The sequence below is a fragment of the Myxocyprinus asiaticus genome, chromosome 49 (assembly GCF_019703515.2).
Source record: "Myxocyprinus asiaticus isolate MX2 ecotype Aquarium Trade chromosome 49, UBuf_Myxa_2, whole genome shotgun sequence".
Classification (NCBI taxonomy): Eukaryota; Metazoa; Chordata; class Actinopteri; order Cypriniformes; family Catostomidae; genus Myxocyprinus; species Myxocyprinus asiaticus.
The window spans coordinates 1,091,988-1,113,654 of NC_059392.1; the positions used below are offsets into that span (position 1 = coordinate 1,091,988).

The 21,667-nt window shown below is 42.7% G+C and overlaps 1 protein-coding gene across 1 annotated transcript in view; it reads left to right on the forward strand.

Annotated features, from left to right (window-relative positions):
* The window catches only part of LOC127438049 (zinc finger protein 431-like), a 102,979-nt gene that overhangs the window by 35,233 nt on the left and 46,079 nt on the right, over positions 1-21,667 (forward strand). The window contains exons 5-9 of the mRNA XM_051693335.1: positions 8,390-9,587; positions 9,874-9,881; positions 13,763-13,913; positions 19,262-19,413; positions 20,759-20,896. Of these exons, the coding sequence (XP_051549295.1) occupies positions 8,390-9,587; positions 9,874-9,881; positions 13,763-13,913; positions 19,262-19,413; positions 20,759-20,896 (1,647 nt within the window). The remainder of the gene's footprint in view (positions 1-8,389; positions 9,588-9,873; positions 9,882-13,762; positions 13,914-19,261; positions 19,414-20,758; positions 20,897-21,667) is intronic.

Sequence of the window (21,667 nt, forward strand, 5' to 3'; positions counted from 1 at the left end):
TGCAGTCAGTGCAAGTAAGCCCACAGCGGCTCCCCTTGGCCCTGTGCCAGTCCCTTCATGGTCGCCAATTTTATGTTGTGGAGCGTGGAAGACTTTTCTCCCCTCTCTGTAAGAAAACTCTTGAAGTCAGGAGTTCCAGGTGCCATAGATTAGAGTTTATTGAACAAACCAACAAACCCGAGATGCCAGCTGAGATCTGACTCTCTTGGTCAAAACCCTCCTTTTTTATACAGTCGTTATCTAGCATTACCTCATGTGTACTCCCTCTTAATATTTTTGGTATCCAATGGATTCTGTTTCCCACCATTATTTCACAGAGCCTCTGACCTCTTGTTTAATGGTGGGAACCTGGCTTTTAATCCAAGAAAAAATAACTTTTTAAATTCATTTATCATGAAAGTATACATTCTGAGTAAATAAGAAATCACAATCTGAGCATAATATAGTTACTTTTGTTTACTGGTTGTGTTAATCTTAAAAGTTTGCTCTGTTTCCCAGAGTTTTCTTGTCTCATTGTATCATTGTCTCTGCTACAGCTGAGTGCACAGTGTGTTTCTTACAGCATAAGCACCTTTAGTTACCTCATATGCCCTCTCCTTTGTCACACAAAGTCCAGGCTATTCTATATTAGTACTTTTCTACATTTGATATATAAAAATCTACTATACATACAAGTAATCCACATGACTCCAGTTGATCAGTTAATGTATTCTGAAGGAAACTGATAGGTTTGTGTTAAAAATAATTAGATAATTAAAAAGGTTTTTAACTTTTAAAGGTGAGTACATTAAAATTTTTGGGTGAACTATTCCTTTAAGCCCAAAGTATACTTCGGTCAGATGCGGACACTCACAGGACGCAAATCTCATCATCAGCAGAGTGCTGAGCACTGAATGCGCGCAGCCTGATTTTTCTAACCACGCATCTTTGAATGCACATGCCTGGAATTATTTGCACATTCATTATTTGAATGTTGTGAAAACGTTCATTGTGGGACCAAAGATGAATGTTCTATTTGGGACAAAATGGGGACGTTCGCCGATGTCCCCAGAGCGTCATTTTCAGAATGTTGTGGGACCAAAGATGAAACATGAAACATTACAGATGAAACATGGACATTCCCTGATGTCCCCAGAACGTCATTTTCAGAACGTTTTGGCCGAACGAAAATGGAACCTGTTGCGAACGTCCAAAATGTCATGGGAACGTCCTGCAGCGAACGTTAGAAAAATGACCAAATGCCAAGATGTGAACATTGGCGAACATCCAGGGGATGTCTCCGTTTGCTGGGTAGCAGGTAGGACTGCACGATCATCACAAAAATCATAACTGTCAATGAATTCTCGTTATTCTAATGGTCACTATTATTTTGATTAATATAGATTAGATGAATTAACTGTAAATGGTTAATAAATGTACATTTAAAGTAAAATATTTACTATGTGTGCACATCATCTTGCCACATTCTATATGTGAACTACAAATCCAGAACAGTAAGGAGTTTGGTTGTCTTTACTGTTATGATGGACTCATTTAAACTTCTCTGATTTGCCATTGCATGAATACACACAACGGACAGGAAATACGTTTTAAATAGAATATTTTGACGCAGTGGGAGCAGATCTAAATGGAGTGCTGTAACTTGACAGTGTGGCGGAATGATCCGCCCCTCCGGCTCGTCATCATCGCCCCACCTCTTAGGGCTGCCCTTCAGCTAGGCTCATGACAGGAGTTGGGCAGGAGAGCGAGAAGAGTTGCATAATTAATAAGCCTCATTCTGACAGCAGTGACTGAAGCACACCTGATGTGAATAATGTTTCATCTGTCTTTAAAATGCAGAGCGCACCTCTTCTTGGGGAGCTGGCTTCAAATCTCCATGTGTGCACACACTGGCATCCTCGCATGCCCAGGACCAGAGCTGGGAGTGTTCAGACGAGATGATGCGCCACCGGACCCACTCCTCAGACCCCCGGACAGAACTGCACACATCACGGCCGATGAGCTAGAGGCCAGGCCGCCTTCCCCTCTCACCTGCCACGGGCCTGGGAAATCAGGCCACCAAGGATGCCGCCGCCCCTCGCACTGTGGACCCTGGAGGGGAGCGTGTGTGGCCGACAGACCCAGCTCATGCCTGGGCAATTCCAAAGACACTACCTCACCCTTCACGGAGCCCCGTCTCACCATGAGGATGCCAGATTACCCCTTTGTTATGAACACTATTCTGCTTGGACACTTGATTATTCCCCTTTATGGACTTATTTTTTATTAAATAATAATATTTATTATTATTTCCAATAAATGCCTCTCCGAGGCATTACACTACACCCACTGTGTCTGTCTCTTGCTCACCCTGCCACAACATTTTTCATGATGACTGAATTGCAGCAGCTAAAATTGAAAACTCGATTATTGTTTTATTAATTGTGCAGTCCTAATAGCAGAGTAAACTTCTATAGTGGTGAATGGGAGGGCAGTGAAAATATAATCTTTATGTTTCTGTTTGCTCTAGTTCTCTAGATTTTTGTTTACAACAGTGTCACACTTCTCAGTGGAAGGAGGAAGCAAGAAGCAAGGTTTTCTTGTTCAGGTAGGCGTTTAATTGAGCACCCTGTCATCTACAGTTCCACACACTCCACAGTTTCACAAACAAATAGTTATTTAGATAATGTAATGAAGTGGGACTATCTACATAACAACATATGACGCTGTGGCCTTCCTTGTGCCAATCTCTCTCTCTCATCTACTGGCAGTGTGGCTCTTTTATGCCGCTCTCCCCGTGCTCACTGAAATTAGAGACAGGTGTTAGACATAATTTAGCTCAGGTGTAAGGGCCCTTACCACTTTCTCTCTCTCTGGAGAGATGCTTGACCACGCCCCCGCTGCCACATATCCCCACCACCCGACTCAGGCCGGGGAAGCATCCGGCCTGCCTACCACTCCCCCCCCATTCCTGGAAAGGAAGTCAGTGACAGCCATCTGCACCCCCGGTCTGTGGACCACCTTGAACTTAAATGGCTGAAGAGCCAGATACCAACGGGTGATCCGCGCATTGGTATCTTTCATGCGGTGGAGCCACTGGAGCGGGGCGTGATCGGAACAGAGGGTGAAGGCCCTCAACGAGAGTTTGCGGAGTTTACGTCTAATGTACAGCACCGAACGCTCCTCCCCCTCCACCACCTGCGAGAGCATGGCACCCAGCCCCCTGTCTGAAGCATTTGTCTGTAAAACGAAAGGGAGAGAGAAGTCTGGTGAATGTAAAAGCGGCCCCCCGCAAAGTGCGGCTTTAACTTACGTGAACGCCCGCTGACACTGCTCCGTCCACTAGACCGGGTCTGGAGCTCCCTTTTTAGTGAGATCAGTCAGTGGGCTGGTGACATCCGAATAATTAGGCACGAATCTTCTATAATAGCCAGCCAGCCCCAGGAACTGTCTCACCCCCTTTTTGGTCTTGGGCCTCGGGCGGGTCGCAATCGCCGCTGTCTTGTCAATTTGGGGATGCACCTGCCCGTGGCCCAAGTGGAACCCCAGATACCGTACTTTCACACACCCAATTGCGCACTTCTTTGGGTTTGCTGCGAGTCCCGCTCGGTGCAGCGATCTCAGTACCGCCCTCAGATGTTGCATGTGCCGCTGGCAATCATTGCTGTAAATGATGATGTCATCTAAATAGGCAGCGGTGTAAGCTGAGTGCGGTCTGAAGTCCATGAGATGCTGAAACGTAGCCGGGGCCCCAAGCAAACCGAACGGAAGTGTCACAAACTGGTGTAATCCAAACGGTGTGGAGAAGGCGTTTTTTTTCACGGGAAATTGGTGTCAAGGGGATCTGCCAATAACCCTTAGTCAAATCCAATGTCGAATAAAATCAAGCAGTGCCCAACCGATCGAGCAACTCATCAACGCGAGGCATTGGATATGCATCAAATTTAGACACCGCGTTGACTTTCCTATAATCCACACAGAACCGTACAGACCCGTCGTTCTTAGGCACTAGAACAACTGGGCTGGACCAATCGCTGTGGGATTCTTCTATTACCCCCATATTGAGCATTGCATCCAATTCTTCCCGAATGATTTTCTTCTTGTTTTCGGGTAATCGGTAGAGGCGGCTACGTACCACAACCCCCGGCTCGGTCTCGATGTGGTGGTGAATGAGGTTTTTTTACGCCCCGGTAGAGGGGAAAACACATCCGCAAACTCCTGTTGCAACCTAGCAACCTCCGCGAGTTGACTCGGTGAGAGGCGGTCTCCGCAAGTGACCGGGGTGAACTGTTTGAACTCACCTCCGGTCCGAGCTCCGCCTTCTCGGGAACTACCGTAGCCAACGTCACAGGGACCGCCTCCCTCCACAATTTCAGGAGATTGAGGTGGTATATTTGACGCGCGCCCCCTCTATCGGTTTGTTTAACCTCATAATCAAGATCTCCCACTTGTCGTGTGACCTCAAAGGGTCCTTGCCACTTGGCGAGTAATTTAGAGCTCGATGTGGGAAGCAATACAAGCACTTTATCTCTCGGTGCAAAATCCCTTAACTGAGTTCCCGTCATACAGTCGGCACTGTCGTTCTTGAGCTTGGAGCAAATTCTCCTGTGTTAGTGCCCCAAGGTGTGGAGTTTTGCTCTAAGATCAAGAACGTATTGAATTTCATTCTTACTATTTGAAGATCCCTCCTCCCAGGCCTCTCACAATACATCAAGCACACTGCGAGGGCGTCGCCCATACAGCAGCTCGAATGGGGAGAAGCCAGTGGAGGCTTGCGGGACCTCTCGTACTGCAAATAACAGGGGGTCGAGCCATTTATCCCAATTTCTAGCACTGTCGTGCATGAACTTACGAATCATGTTTTTGAGGGTTTTATTAAATCGTTCCACCAGGCCATCCGTTTGAGGATGGTACACGCTGGTGCGAATTGATTTAATGCTCAACAATTCGTACAGCTCGCTTAGTGTCCGTGACATAAACGTTGTGCCCTGATCGGTGAGGATTTCTTTCTGAATCCCCACCCGGGAGATTATTTTGAAGAGTGCCTCCGCAACACTGCATACTGAGATGTTGCGAAGAGGCACTGCTTCCGGATATCGCATTGCATAGTCCACTAGGACCAACACAAAGCGATGTCCGCGTGCTGACCGTTCTAATGTTCTGACGAGGTCCATTCCAAATCTCTCAAAGGGAACCTCGATCAAGGGAAGAGGGCGCAATGGCGCTTTTAGGGTGGTCGTGGGTTAACCAGCTGGCATTCGCGGCATGCCGCACAACACCTGTGGACATCGCCGCCAATGCCCGGGCTATTAGATGGTTCAGTGTTTTCCTTTCTCCTATGTGACCCGCCATGGGATTATAATGAGCCACCTAGAATACCATTTCCCGACGGCTCCGTGGAATCAAAAGTTGGGTTGTATCCTCTTTAGTCTGAGCATCCTGTGTCACTCTATACAACCGCTCATTTATAATCGCAAAATAGGGGTATGAAAGGGCGATGTCAGGCTGGAGTCGTTGACCATCGATGACTCTCACTTGGTCGAAGGCCTGTTTGAGGGTTTCGTCTTGTGACTGCTCCAAAGGGAAATCCCCCTCAGGGAATTCCCTGAGAAGGGGAGGGGCTGCAGCCTCTCCCCCTCTCTCGTCATTATGACGTGGAGCTGTCGAGGACGGCTCCGCCTCCCTTGCCAGAGCATCGCTCATTGCACATGTCCCTAATTTCATACAGGACACATCCGCACAAATTCCCTTTAATAAAACTCTAAAGTCAGGCCAATCAGTCCCAAAATCAGCAGATGGGTGAGGCGGGAACTAACCGCGGCCTCCCCTCTATGCTTTTTCCCCCGGAATTTAATCGTCAGGGTCACCACCGGATACTTGTGAATATCCCCGTGCACACATTTCACCCTCACCATTTTAGCTGTGCCCAAAGCCTCGGGTTAGACCAAGCGTTGGTGGATAGTGGTTTGATTTTACCCGGTGTCCACCAATGCTTGGTGAGTACCCCCCTTGACACTTACCGGTATCCGATACGCTCTGGCCCGGTCGGGGGCAGCCTGCGGGAGGTCCGAGACCCACACCACCGTCCCCAGCTCCATCAGAGGGCACTGATCCCGGAATTGGTCCGGGTCCCCGCACCTCCAGCAGGCTGGCCCAGGCGCTACGCCCGCACTTGCGTCGGCGGACGCCCCCCCCCCGAGAGGGAGGGCGGCGGGGCATCGGGGTAGGGGAAGGTGTCGCCTCTCACACCCGGGGAGGTGGTCTCGGTGGCTGAAGTCCTCCTCGTCTGCATGGGGCAGGAACGGGCCCTGGGGAGAGAGCAGAACGAGAGGAGAGAGGGGAGGGGAATGAGACAGGGGGAGGAGAGAGAGAGTAGGAGGGCTCTTCCGCCCTCAGGATTGCCGCCATGTGGTCTTCCGCAAGCCGGACGGCTTCCTCCAGAGACGCCGGGCGGTGGCACTGGACCCACTCCACCATCCCCTTTGGCAGTCGATGTATTAGTTGCTCCAGTACCACCTGGTCGATGATCCCGTCGACGCTGCGGTCCCCCGCTAGCAACCATCTTCAGCAAGCGTCGTGGAGCCGTTGGGCAAAGGCAAATGGACGGTCGGAGTTGACGACTCTCCTCCAGACTCTGCCCAACCCGTTGTAGGATAGCTTTTTTAAAATCACCATAAGCCAAGAGGCTCATCGCCGGCAGTTGTTGAGCCGCGAGCTGGGCTTCCCCGGACAACAGCGGAATAAGTCGGGCCGCCCACTGGCCGAGCAGCCAGCCCCAGATCTCGGCGGTGCGTTCAAATAAGTCCAGGAACACCTCGGGGTCGTCCGCCATCCCCATCTTCTGTAACGCAGGCGGGGGCAAGGGCGTGTGGGTGTCCAGGGTCGCGGCTGGGGACGCCTCCTGGCTGAGGAGGCTCTGGATCGCCTGCCGTTCCTCTGCTTGAGCGTGTTGGAGTTCCACAAACCGGCGATTCTGATCTTGCCGGAGTTCAAGCGGGGTTTGCTGGTGGCTCCGATGTAAGCCAGCGAGGGCTTGGAGGATCTCGGCCAACTGGGAGAACTCTACAGTGCGACTTCCGTCCATCTTCAAACTAATCCCGGGTTTCAGCACCAGTGTCACACTTCTCAGTGGAAGGAGGAGGCAAGAAGCAAGGTTTTGTGGTTCAGGTAGGCGTTTAATTGAGCACCCTGTCGTCTACAGTTCAACACACTCCACAGTTTCATAAACAAATAGTTATTTAGATAGTCCCACTTCATTACATTATCTACATAACAACATATGACGCCGTGGCCTTCCTTGTGCCAATCTCTCTCTCTCGTCTACTGGCAGTGTGGCTCTTTTATGCCGCTCTCCCCATGCTCACTGAAATTAGAGACAGGTGTTAGACATAATTTAGCTCAGGTGTAAGCGCCCTTAACGCTTTCTCTCTCTCCGGAGAGATGCTTGACCACGCCCCCGCTGCCACAAACAGCCATTGTTTTTTTTTTGCTATTAAATACAGTTTTATCTTTTGCAATGCATTAATTTTTGATGTTTAAACATTCTGCAGTGCTGATGTGTCTTAGTAGATTTATAGACACGCAAATTGTAATAAATTATAAATAGACTTGTTTAGGTGGTGAATGACTCTGCTTTAGGTTCAATTACTCATTAAAAATGTAAAATGATGCTGTTTTGTCACCATCTACTGGCACAATACGTAATGTGCAGAAGCTGTCATGAATGAATCGGTGAATGAATGCAAACCTATATTTTTGGTGAACAGATTGAAAAGACTCTAGTCATTGGGATAAATCAAAATCGCCAACACCAATGCCAAATTTGCTGTCACTCCCACAGCAGCTATATTTGAAACTCGACTGCAGCAGTGGTGATGAAACCGCTGCAACCGCCTGGATGATTTTTCTGATTAATTATAAAGAGCATTTTATAGATTATTATTATTATTATTATTATATTTATTAACTTTGCAATAAAACAATCATACAGTAATCCACTCATAAATGCTGTGAATATTCCCATCAGTCTACAAGAAAAGATCTGCATCCAAACAAACCGAACAACTAAAATCAGTAACGATGGAGTTTGTGAAAGAGGAGAGTGAGATCATGAGTGATCCAGAAGTCTCCAGAATTAAACATGAAGATACTGAGGAACTAATAGGTTGGTGTTCATTCTTGATTCTTCATTAATGATTCTGAGATACATTAAGGTCTCATATTTGGTGGTTGTTATCTGAGCTGTCAAATAACAAATAACCAGACTTTATATTAAAATAACAGGATTAATCTTTAGCACATCAACAATAGTATGAAAGTAGATACTTGAATCTGTTGCTTCACTTTTGTGTATTTGCACATTTGTCTTCATTTGAATTAAATTTTTGATGATTTCATATGTTCATTGTAGACCTGATGGAAGTGAAGGAGGAAAGTCAAGAGCTGGAAATACTTTCACAGACTGAAAACAAGTTCATGCAGAAAAACACTGACAGAACAGAAGCCAAAAAGTCTTTCACCTGCAGTCAGTGTGGAAAGAGTTTCATACGTACAGGACACCTTGAAGAACACATGAGAATCCACACTGGAGAGAAGCCGTACACATGTGATCAGTGTGGAAAGAGATTCAGATATAAAAGACACTTTAAAGAGCACATGAGAATCCACACTGGAGTAAAGCCTTACACATGTGATAAGTGTGGAAAGAGTTTTGCATATAAAAATAACTTTAAGACACACAAAAGAATTCATACTGGAGTAAAGCCTTACACATGTGATCAGTGTGGAAAGAGTTTTGCATATAAAAAGAACTTTAAGACGCATATAATAATTCATACTGGAGTAAAGCCTTACACGTGTGATCAGTGTGGAAAGAGTTTCACAAGTAAAGCAATCCTTAAGAAACACATAATAATTCACGCTGAAAAGAAGCCGTACACATGTGATCAGTGTGGAAGGAGTTTTGCACAAAAAGGAGCACTCGATGGACACATGAGAATCCACACTGGAGAGAAGCCGTTCACATGTGATCTGTGTGGAAGGAGCTTTACACAAAAAGTAGTGCTCGATGGACACATGAGAATCCACACTGGAGAGAAGCCACACACATGTGATCAGTGTGGAAAGAGTTTCACATGGTCAAAATGTCTCCGTGATCATCTGTTCTCTCACACTGGAGAAAGACCATTTAACTGTGATCAGTGTGGTAAATATTTTAAAGTAGAATTAGCCCTGAAGAAACACCTGAAAGTTCATACAAAGGAGAAGCCATATGTGTGTTCTGATTGTGGAAAGAATTTTGCAATGCAGAGCGGTTTGAAACAGCACCAGAATACACACACCGGTATGAAAAACCATGTGTGCTTTCAGTGTGAAAAGACTTTTACCACAGCTGGTAGATTGAAAGAGCACCAGAGAATTCACACTGGAGAAAAACCTTACAAGTGTTCACACTGTGACAAGAGATTCACTCTTTCATCTCACCTGAAAAGACATGAGAAGATCCACACTGGAGAGAAACCGTACCACTGCCCTCCATGTGGGAAGAGTTTCATCCAATCAAGTCATCTACAGACTCATATGAAAAAGCTTCATCCACAGTTCTCAGGGTGAACACTTGTTCATCATGTGGATTTAAATCAGGTTTTTGTTCTTGCCAGTATTTCTACTGTATGAAATGTTCAAGCTGGGACATGTAATTTAATGTGTTGTTTCATTTATTCCTTTAATGTGTTAGATGTAGTTTAATGTATAGAGTGTACTGCTGATTTTACATGAAATTATGAGAAATGAAATATTCTGCAAAATATAGTTTTAACTACTTCAGATGTTTTTCAATGCAGTTAATTTGTTAAAACTAATGTGTAATGTTTGTATTATGTCTTTAATGTGTAGACTCAAAGGTACATTAATTAAAATGTTCCACATTAAAAACAGTTTTAGTACTTTTGGATGTTGCATTTGCATGTGTGGGGTTAAAGACAATATGAGAAGAAATACAATTCCAAATGTTAGTAAAGAAAACGCTGCCGTCACAAAATAGTTCAGACAAGTACATGCTGTCACTTTATTTTAAGAGGTAAATATTCATGATTTAAATGTTTTGTAGTTTAGTTATTAACAGTATGGGGAACATCGTTTGATATAAAGGCCTGTTAGATTTGTTTCATGTGGGATAAATAAAAGTCTTGATGATGTTTCAGTCACTGTCTGTTCATCACCAGCAGGTGTCGCTGTTCACACACTTTTTAATTTATCATTCACGATAATGAATGAATACAAGCGTCCTGCTGACTGTATACCGCCTATTTGTTTCAAAAAATTTAGTTGATATGTCTCAAACTCTTTCTTAGAAAATAATTTGGCCATTTTGCATAAAACAAAAAACATTGAATTTAGTAATATTATTTGAATTTTAATTTTTTTTTTTTTGTTAAGACTACCATCAAACTACCAATTAGCTTCTGATAGAAGGTGTACTGAATTGGAGGTGTACCTGTGGATGTATTTTAAGGCGTACCTTCAATCTCAGTGCCTCTTTGCTTGACATCATAGGAAAATCAAAAGAAATCAGCCAAGACCTCAGAAAAAAAAAAATGTGGACCTCCACAAGTCTGGTTCATCCTTGGGAGCAATTTCCAAACACCTGATGGTACCACGTTCATCTGTAAAAACAATAGTACGCAAGTATAAACACCATGGGACCACACAGCCATCATACGACTCGGGAAGGAGACACATTCAGTCTCCTAAAGATGAATGTAGTTTGCTATAAAAAGTGCAAATCAATCCCAGAACAACAGCAAAGGACCTTGTGAAGATGCTGGAGGAAACAGGTAGTCAAGTATCTATATCCACAGTAAAACGAGTCCTAATACGAAATAACCTGAAAGGCTGCTCAGCAAGGAAGAAGCCACTGCTCCAAAACTGCCATAAAAAAGCCAGACTACAGTTTGCAAATGCACCTGGGACAAAGATCTTACTTTTTGGAGAAATTTCCTCTAGTCTGATGAAACAAAAATTGAACTGTTTGGCCAAAATGACCATCGTTATGTTTGGTGGAAAAAGAGTGAGGCTTGCAAGCCGAAGAACAACATTCCAACCGTGAAGCATGGGGGTGGCAGCATCATGTTGTGGGGGTGATTTGCTGCAGGAGGGACTGGTGCACTTCACAAAATACATGGCATCATGAGGAAGGAAAATTATGTGGATATATTGAAGCAGCATCTCAAGACATCAGACAGGAAGTTAAAGCTCGGTCGCAAATGTGTCTTCCAAATGGACAATGACCCCAAGCATACCTCCAAAGTTGTGGCAAAATGGCTTAAGGAAAACAAAGTCAAGGTATTGGATTGGCCATCACAAAGCCCTGACCTCAATCTGATAGAAAATTTGTGGGCAGAACTGAAAAAGCGCGTGTGAGCAAGGAGGCCTACAAACCTGACTCAGTTACACCAGTTCTGTCTGGAGGAATGGGCCAAAATTCCAGCAACTTATTGTAAGAAGCTTGCGGAAGGCTACCCAAAATATTTGATCCAAGTTAAACAATTTAAAGGCAATGCTACCAAATACTAACAAAGTGTATGTTTGCCCTGGAACCATTAGCAGCCGCGACAAGAAAGGAAGATGATTTTCCAGGGGTGGTGGCGGGAGGTATGGCGCATAAGCTTTTGCTTTACGCAGATGATATTTTATTATTCGTCTCTGACCCCACTATATCAATGCCTTGCCTCCACAGAATTATTAATTCCTTTTCTAAGTTCTCAGGATACAGAGTCAATTGGACTAAATCCGAAGCTTTGGCTCTGACAGCATATTGCCCAGTAAAGGCTTTTCAGATGGGCACCTTCCAGTGGCCCAAACAGGGCGTTAAGTATTTGGGCATTTTATTCCCAGCAAATTTGTCTGATTTAGTAAGAGTTAATTTTGACCCCTTAATAAAAATGTTTTTGAGCGATGTGGGCAGGTGGGCTTCATTACATTTATCTATGACTGGGAAAGTTAATGTTATAAAAATGAATTGTATTCCAAAATTCAACTACCTGCTACATTCTCTCCCTGTTGAAGTTCCCCTCTTTTATTTTAAACAATTTGATAGTATAGCTAAATCCTTTATTTGGAATGATAAACGCCCTCGGTTGCATTCCTGTAAGTTACATAGGCCAATTGACAAAGGTGGGTTAGGTCTCCCCAAAATTTTGTTTTACTATTATGCTTTTGGTCTCAGACATTTGGCACATTGGTCGCTTCCACCTGAGAGAGCCCCTCCCTGGCTCTTTATCAAACAGGAGGTCCTTGCTGTTGATTCTGTGTATTCATGTGCTGTTTGTTTTAATTTGAGTTTGGAATCACTAAAAATTTTTAATGACAAAAAGCCCTCTCATCGTCACCCTGTGAGCTCTTTGAGGTGATTGCATGCCTCAGCATTCCTATAAGAGGAATCACCTTTGACCCTGACACTCTCTTATCCTCTGACAATTCTATGGAAGCCTCATTGAAATGGCACAGAACACCAAGACATTCATGTACTGGCTGGTACTCTTCTGAAGTCAAAGGTGTGAGGTTTGTTTTCAGAGTAACCAAAGCAGCGCCTAATGGCTCCCTCTGAGCAAAGAGGCGCTCTATCATGGCATACGTGCCGTTCCAACGAGTATCCACCTCCTGAATTAACTTGTGATTTGGCTTGCCCATCTGATTTTGTAACAGTAATAGCCTTTCTCTTGCTGTTGTGCTGGACTTGAAATGAGCCACAATCTTTTGTGCCTTTAATATCCTCAAATCCTGGTGTTTGTTCTATGGCCTTTTTCACAACCAAGTTTACAACATGTGCTATGCAGTTTGTGTAATGGAGCTTCAGGATGCTGGCACATATTGGCATCAGTTTCAAGACATTGCACTTTGTTCTGAATGCCCCACTCCTCCATCAAATCTGTCATCACTTCAGCTATATGCATCCATATGTAAAGACGTCCACATGTCTGATGTGAGGCTTACAGCTTTGGCCTTTTTCACCTCTTCCTTTGCCTTCTCTTTGGCCTCCTTGTATTTATCCTCAACCATTTTCATTAATGAGTGGGATGGAACAATGTAGGTTGGGTCTAAATTTCCAACAAACTCCCTAAAGCCAACATCTTCAACAATTGTACCATAAATGGCTGGTAATCTTTCACAATCATGTTGACCAAGGACCCATCAATCATTTGTTTTCTGATTCGTGTACTCAATACAGTAAAGTATTTAAAATATAACTGCAGTAATACACGACAGCCTTTGAAACATTAATATATACAGTTTAGCTCTTCCACTATTTAAGATACCTTATTATAAAGAGTACAATAGACAAACAAATAAATGACTGACCATAAGTCTTATCCATTGGTTGCTTGTAGCTGTTGGTCCACTTCCTGAAGACGTTTAGCTCTAAAATGTCTCAACACTGAGGATTTGTTGTTATTATATGACAACATGTACTACATTGAGTACATGAAATATTTTCATAAAAATTATATCATATTTGACATAATATATGCTTATTACACATTGAATATACACAAAACTACACATTTAAATGATTTATTCTTATCAAATCATATGATTGTTATTAATATTATTATTGATGTTATTATTATTATTATAATTCTTGATAATATTAAACTTTATTTGTTGACACCACTTGAAAATGATGAATCGGAAGTCGAAGCAGTCACGTGGTTGTGTGCGGAAACAGAGCTTCGGACGGCACAGAGCACGTGGTTATTGCTAAACGAATCAATAATCTTCTAAGCCTCGGTGGTGAACGTCACATCACTAGTGGATCATGCTTTTCCCTTTGTCAACAGGACTCCGTTCTTCTTATATGGATTACGGGTTTATCTGGATTTCATCTTGATGTTCGTGACGTTCTTCGTAGATCATCTCAGTGACTTTCATAACAGGTTCGTAAATTAGTTTATTTAACGTAATGGGGATTCAGTCACGCTTTTATAAGAAGATAGATTACTGAAAATAGTTATATATCACAGATCACAATACATGTTCAACATTGTTTTCTTTTTATGTAGGAATGTGTGTCATAGATGCACTAGTATCATTGTTATTATGTCACATATTGTGAATATGGATCCTATTTTCACGTCGGGAATGTGGCAGTAAAGCCATCTAACAAAACAGGTCCCCAGAACGTCCTCGTATAGGGTCCTTTAGACGTCAAAAGGACATTTGGGGACCTTTAAGGGACGTTTGCTACCAGTCATATGAACGTCCTTTCAACCATTGAAAACACATAAAATCAATGCAAATGATTAGCTTATGCTGACATGTTGATTTCAGTTGGGTAAAACTATACTATACAATCAACACATTTTCACTTTCTATTTTAAAATCCCAAATACTTAAAATAATAAATCAGCCTATATATGTAAATGTATCAAACACAAAGCAAGTGTAGTACATTTTATTTATGCAAAATATACATTTACAAATACATAGAAATATTTAGAGTAAACTTATTTTTTTCTGCAATACATAAATCTTAAGTCTATACTGTAAACAGCCAAATCACACTGGTGCAATTAGGGCTGGGCATTATGGCCAAAAATATGATCACGATATTCTGTTTCATATTGTTTGATATTTATCACAATATACATTCATATTTGCATTTTGCAAAACATTTTGAATATCCAAGTTGGCAAAAGAAAAAGAAAAAAATCCTAAAAAGTCAAAGTAGTCTCTACTAAACTGTTTTGTGAGCCCAGAGACAGCCAAAACAGTGGAGTCTGAGGGATCTTCTATCAAAATATGACAATATTTTATAGTTTATCAATCGAGTGTAGTTGGATATGAATGTTAAAAGATCCATCTGTTCATTTTGAAGCATAATGACAGCAGTCCAGTATTTGTTTGAATACAGTATTTGTTTTTACATTTCAAATGATATATTTTTATATTTCTTTACAATCAGATACCCAAGTATGGGGGCATAGAAACCCTTGTGACTGAGGAATGATACTGTAGGGGGGTTCATGTGTATCCCCTGTGAAATGTTTTTGAAAGGAACGGTTTTTATATTTTCATTAAAGTGAGAAAGACTATGCTACCAACTAGTAATTTTATTGTCTTTCCTTGTCATCCATGCCAGAGATGATGACATCTGATTAATTTTCACAGAATTAGAACAGAAATCTCTTTATTACTGAAAGCTTGTAACACGCTGATTAATAAAGCTAAATTTAGAAGGAAAAACATTATGGTTTAAAGGCGATTTAGTACCACATTAACTTATGCAGCACCTCATGTGTACTCACATACGGGGAAAAGAGTTAACACGTGCGGAGCGGGACAGGGCATACGTTAAGCGTGTTCAGTGCTAGAGAAAAATATTCAAGAATATGGCACAGAAAGATCACAGCTGGTGTTGTTTTGTTGCGCTGCTAACTAGAGATGATGAGAAGGCGCAACCATCATCATCATGATGTCTTGCAGTCCGGATGGAAGCAATCGACCGAGGACCGGCGTGAGGCCTAATCATTAGCAAGGCAGCTACATTAGCAACTTCATGCAGTCTGAGAAAGCCGAACTGCTTGCGTTTTTGTTGACATGCACCTGAACGTCTAGATGTAGAACATGGGCAAAATATCGAAAATTACTCAAAAGCTTATCATCGATATCGTGGATTTGTTTTTATTGCGAAAAATGATATTGTTATTTAATCACCCAGCCCTAGGTGCAATCACAGATGAATGTATAATAATAATAAACAAAGTACAGGCTAATTTAACAAGTCTCAGAGTTACAGAATTAATGAGTTCACCCCCAAAATGTAATCTAGCATCATATACTGTACACACCCTCTTGTTGTTCTGAATGTTTATGACATTTCTTATTCTGTGGAATGTAAAAGGCAGAAGGGTTTAAAGTCAACATTCAATTTTATTGCATCTTTTTTTAATCTCTCTTTAAAAGTGAATGGTGACTGAGACTGAATATTTCAATATCTTCCACTAAAGACATACAGGTTTGGAACATACTGAGCCTATCTGAGAGTACATGGATGAAGTCCCAGTCCCTTGCAATAAGTCATTTTTATTTGTATTGCGCCTTTCACAACACGCATCGTTTCAAAGCAGCTTTACAGAAAATCATGCATTAACAGAAAATGAAACTGTAATATCTATAATGTCTTACAGTCATCAATGTGTAGTTTGATAAAATATGATTGTGAATTGTGTTTAAAAATAAGTACCTCTGGTTTTACTAAAAAATGCCATAGTTTATCTTTGGTTACTGTATGAAACCATGGTTAGCGTTATGAAAGTTAAACATGGTATTTTTAGGGGCCTGGGTAGCTCAGTGGTAAAATACGCTGGCTACCACCCCTGGAGTTCGCTAGTTCAAATCCCAGGGCGTGCTGAGTGACTCCAGCCAGGTCTCCTAAGCAACCAAATTGCCCGGTTGCTAGGGAGGGTAGAGTCACATGGGGTAACCGTCTCGTGGACGCTATAATGTGGTTTGTTCTCGGTGGGGCGCATGGTGAATTTAGCGTGGTTGCCGCGGTGGATGGCGTGAAGCCTCCACACGCGCTATGTCTCCGTGGCAACGCGCTCAACAAGCCATGTGATAAGATGCGCGGGTTGACTGTCTCAGACGCGGAGGCAACTGAGATTTGTCCTCCGCCACCCGGACTGAGGCGAATCACTATGCGACCACGAGGACTTAGAGCACATTGGGAATTGGGCATTCCAAATTGGGAGAAAAAGGGGAAAAAAATTGTATTTTTAGATATACTGTACCATAACCACAAGACTAGCCATGGTTTCTTCAATATTACTAAATTAAATCCATGGTCAATGTATTACAAGGAAAAGGAAAACATATCGCAAGGGCATGTAAAACTATTTTGGAAAGGGCTCCATAGGAAGAACGTAAGTGTGAGTAGATGACAAGATATTTAAATTATCCCTCACACAGAAGGCACTTTATAAAGAAATGATACCATGAAAATAGAGGACAGAGAACAATAATGGACAAATTATTTCACTTTGCAATTACCATTTATTTCTTAAGGCAAGTTCTTTGCTCTTGCGATATTCAGTTCTTTATGTCCCTGAGCCATATTTACACACATCTATTTCTAAAGAGAACTTCCTAGTAGACATCCTATATAAACGCAGAGAGAAGTCTGGTGTGGTGTAGGTTGGACTGGAGTAGACGTCTGTCCAGGTTGACAGAGGTTAAGATCAGCATCTGTTAATTCTCTGTGTCTTCAGCTGGAGCTCACAGCAAACCTGCAATAAAAACATTCAAACATAGCCATATTCATTTCAAAATATCAAATCGTATCTGGTCGCAGGAGTATTCCAATAACTGTAACAACTCTTCTGATGCCTTTAATATCCCTACAGTGGTTTTCGTGTCTTATGGGACACAAGCATTTGAGGGGCTGGGAAGAGCAGGATTGAGTAAGTTGGCCAAATTTCAGTGAAAATTACTGAAAATGCAGGGCTCCAGACTGCGACTAAAATAATTGATTGCGACAATAATTTTTAATCTAGTCGCTATTGGCGAGAGTCGGTATGTGTGCGTTCATATGTGGTTTCATCAGATATCATCTTGTGAGTTATTGAATACATCTTTAGAGTGCGCACCACCAGTGTGTCTCGTGCCTCTTTTCATCCATTCTGTTTCTGATGAGCTCGCTGCACCGCACGCAACAAAAAAGCCAGTGCGAGAGAGTCGTGAATAAATGAATCTTTTGAACCGGTTCTTTTCATGAATCGCCCAAAAAGAACTGAGGGTTTGAACTCAGGAGCTCAGGTTAGCAGTTTGAATCAGATTGACTTTCTCAGCAAATCAGCCGTCAGTGAACTCACAACTGGGAGTGTAGACATTTCAAAATAAGAGTCCCATGTGTATTTCGGTCTTCTGTATAATTAAAAGTCACGTATACCAATTTTTTCTTCTTCTGGTAATTATTGATTGGGATTAGAGTAGCACAATAAACTGCATCTGGGATTTCATTCAATTTGCACTCTTGTAGTCTCTGTGTCTGGGTAATCTAGTCACAGTAAAGAAAGACTATGGCAAGAGAAGTACTAAAAGATTTTTTTATTTATCTCTTATATTTGTAAAAAATATGAAAGGGGTGTGAACATTTATTGATAAAAGGGGATGCAAACTTATCTTCTCAACTATATATACTGTTTATTAAACTTCTGATTAATGGGTTATCAGCTCTCTTCCTTTTCTTCAGCTTTCTATCTTGTTTCTTTTTCTTTTTTTCCCTCCCCTTTCTCCCCAATTTGGCATGCCCAATTCCTAATGCACTATAAGTCCTCGTGGTGGCGTAGTGACTCGCCTTAATCCGGGTGGCGGAGGACGAACCTCAGTTGCCTCCGCATCTGAGACAGTCAATCCGTGCATCTTATAACGTGGCTTGTTGAGTGCGTTACCACGGAGACATAGTGCGTGTGGAGACTCACGCTATTCTCTGTGGCATCCACGCACAACTCACCATGTGCCCCACCAAGAGCGAGAACCACATTATAGTGACCACGAGAGGGTTAACCCAATGTGACTCTACCCCCCCTTAGCAGCTGGGCCAATTAGTTGCTTAGGGAGCATGACTGGAGTCACTCAGCACGCCCTGGATTCGAACTTGCAATTCCAGGTGTGGTAGTCAGCGTCTTTACTTGCTGAGCTACCCAGGCCCCCTTTCTATCTTGTTTCTGAGCCACAATCTACATCGAGCAATTCTGTGATTTGGCGACTAAAAACAGCCATTTGGCTCCTTAATGTTTCAGTTTAGGAGCCAATGGCTCCTAAGTAATTTTTTTTTGGTCTTGAGCCCTGAAATGGAGTCCCTGCAAATACTGAGGTCATGTGCTGCTGGCTGTTATCCACATGACTCCAGTTGATCAGTTAATGTATTCTAAAGCAAATTGATAGGTTTGTGTTAAAAATAAATCAATAATTAAAAAGTTTTTATCTTTTAAAGGTGAGTAAATTTTCATTTTTGGCTGAACTATTCCTTTAAGCCCAAAGTATACTTTGGTCAGACGCGGACACTTACAGGATGCAAATCTCGTCATCAGCAGAGTGCTGAGCACTGAATGCGCGCAGCCGATTTTTCTAACCACGCGTCTTTGAATGCATATGCGCCTGGAATTATTTTCACATTCATTATTTGAATGTTGTGAAAACGTCCGTTGTGGGACCAAAGATGAATGTTATTTTACGGACAAAACAGGGATGTTCGCTGACGTCCCCGGAATGTGATTTTCAGAACGTTTTGCCCGGACGAAAATGGGACCTGTTGCGAACGTCCAAAATGTTCAGGGAACGTCCTGCAGCGAATGTTGATGACCAAAATGACCAAATGCCGACCTGTGAATGTTGGCGTACATCCGGGGGACGTCCCCGTTTGCCGGATAACAGGTAGGACTGCACGATTATGTTTTAAATAGAATATTTTGACGCAGTGGGAGCAGATCTAAATGGAGTGCTGTAACTTGACTGTGTGTCGGAATGATCCACCCCTCCGGCTCATCATCGTTGCCCCAACTCTTAGGGCCGCCCTTCAGCCAGGCTCACGACGGGAGTTGGGCAGGAGAGTGAGAAGAGTTGCATAATTAATAAGCCTCGTTCTGACAGCGGTGAATGAAGCACACCTGATGTGAATAATGTTTCATCACCACTGTCTTCAAATCTCTATGTGTGCACACACTGGCATCCTTGCACGCTCAGGACCAGAGCTGGGAGGGTTCGGACGAGACGATGCGCCACCGGACCTGCTCCTTGGACCCCCGGGCCAATTAGATGAGTCGCCGGGGGAGAACTGCACATGTCGCGGCCGACTGGCTAGAGGCCAGGCCGCCTTCCCCTCTCACCTGCCGCGGGCCTGGGAAATCAGGCCGCCAAGGACGCCGCAGCCCCTCGCACCATGGACGCTGGAGGGGAGCGGACACTACCCCACACTTCACGGAGCCCCGTCTCACCGCGAGGATGCCAGATTCCCCCTTTGTTATGAACACTATTCCCCTTGGACACTTTATTATTCCCCTTTATGGACTTGTTATTTTTATTATTATTTCCAATAAATGCCTCTCCGAGGCGTTACTGAATTGCAGCAGCTAAAATTGAAAACTCGATTATTGTTTTATTAATTGTGCAGTCCTACTTCTGTAGTGGTGAATGGAAGCCACTGAAAATATAATTTTTATGTTCCTGTTTGTTCTAGTTCTCCAGGGTTTTGTTTACAACAGCCGTTGTTTTTTTTGTTTTTGCAATTAAATACAGTTTTATCTTTTGCAATAGCTTATGATGCTTAAACACTATGCAGTGCTGATGTATCTTAGTAGATTTATAGACACGCAAATTTTTATAAATTACAAATAGACTTGTTTCGGTGGTGAATGACTCTGCTTTAGGTTCAATTACTCATTAAAAACGTAAAAAGATGCTGTTTCGTCGCCATCTACTGGCACAATACGTAATGTGCAGAAGTTGTCATGAATGAATCAGTGAACGAATGCAAACCTATATTTTTGGTGAACAGATTGAAAAGACTCTAGTCAGTGGGATAAATCAAAATCCCCAACACCAATGCCAAATTTGCTGTCACTCCCACAGCAGCTATATTTGAAACTCGATTGCAGCAGTGGTAATGAAACAGCTGCAACCGCCTGGATGATTTTTCTGATTAGTTATAAAGAGCATTTTATAGATTATTATTATTATCATACAGTAATACACTGATAAATGCTGTGAAATTTCCCATCAGTCAACAAGAAAAGATCTGCATCCAAACAAACCGAACAACTAAAATCAGTAACGATGGAGTTTGTGAAAGAGGAGAATGAGATCATGAGTGATCCAGAAGTCTCCAGAATTAAACATGAAGATACTGAGGAACTAATAGGTTGGTGTTCATTCTTGATTCTTCATTAATGATTCTGAGATACATTAAGGTCTCATATTTGGTGGTTGTTATCTGAGATGTCAAATAACAAATAACCAGATTTGATATTAAAATAACAGGATTAACCTTTAGCACATCAACAATAGTATGAAAGTAGATAATTGAGACTGTTGCTTCACTTTTGTGTATTTGCACATTTGTCTCCATTTGAATTACATTTTTGATGATTTCATATGTTCATTGTAGACCTGATGGATGTGAAGGAGGAAAGTCAAGAGCTGGAAATACTTTCACAGACTGAAAACAAGTTCAAACAGAAAAATACTGACAGAGCAGAAGCCAAAAACTCTTTCACCTGCAGTCAGTGTGGAAAGAGTTTCATACGTACAGGACACCTTGAGGAACACATGAGAATCCACACTGGAGAGAAACCGTACACGTGTGATCAGTGTGGAAAGAGTTTTTCATTGCTGAACAATTTGAAGGTGCACCAGAAAACACACACCGGTGTGAAAGATCATGTGTGCTTTCAGTGTGAAAAGACTTTTACCACAGCTGGTAGACTGAAAGAGCACCAGAGAATTCACGCTGGAGAGAAACCTTACAAGTGTTCACACTGTGACAAGAGATTCACTCTTTCATCTCACCTGAAAAGACATGAGAAGATCCACACTGGAGAGAAACCGTACCACTGCCCTCCATGTGGGAAGAGTTTCAACCAATCAAGTCATCTACAGAGTCATATGAAAAAGCTTCATCCACAGTTCTCAG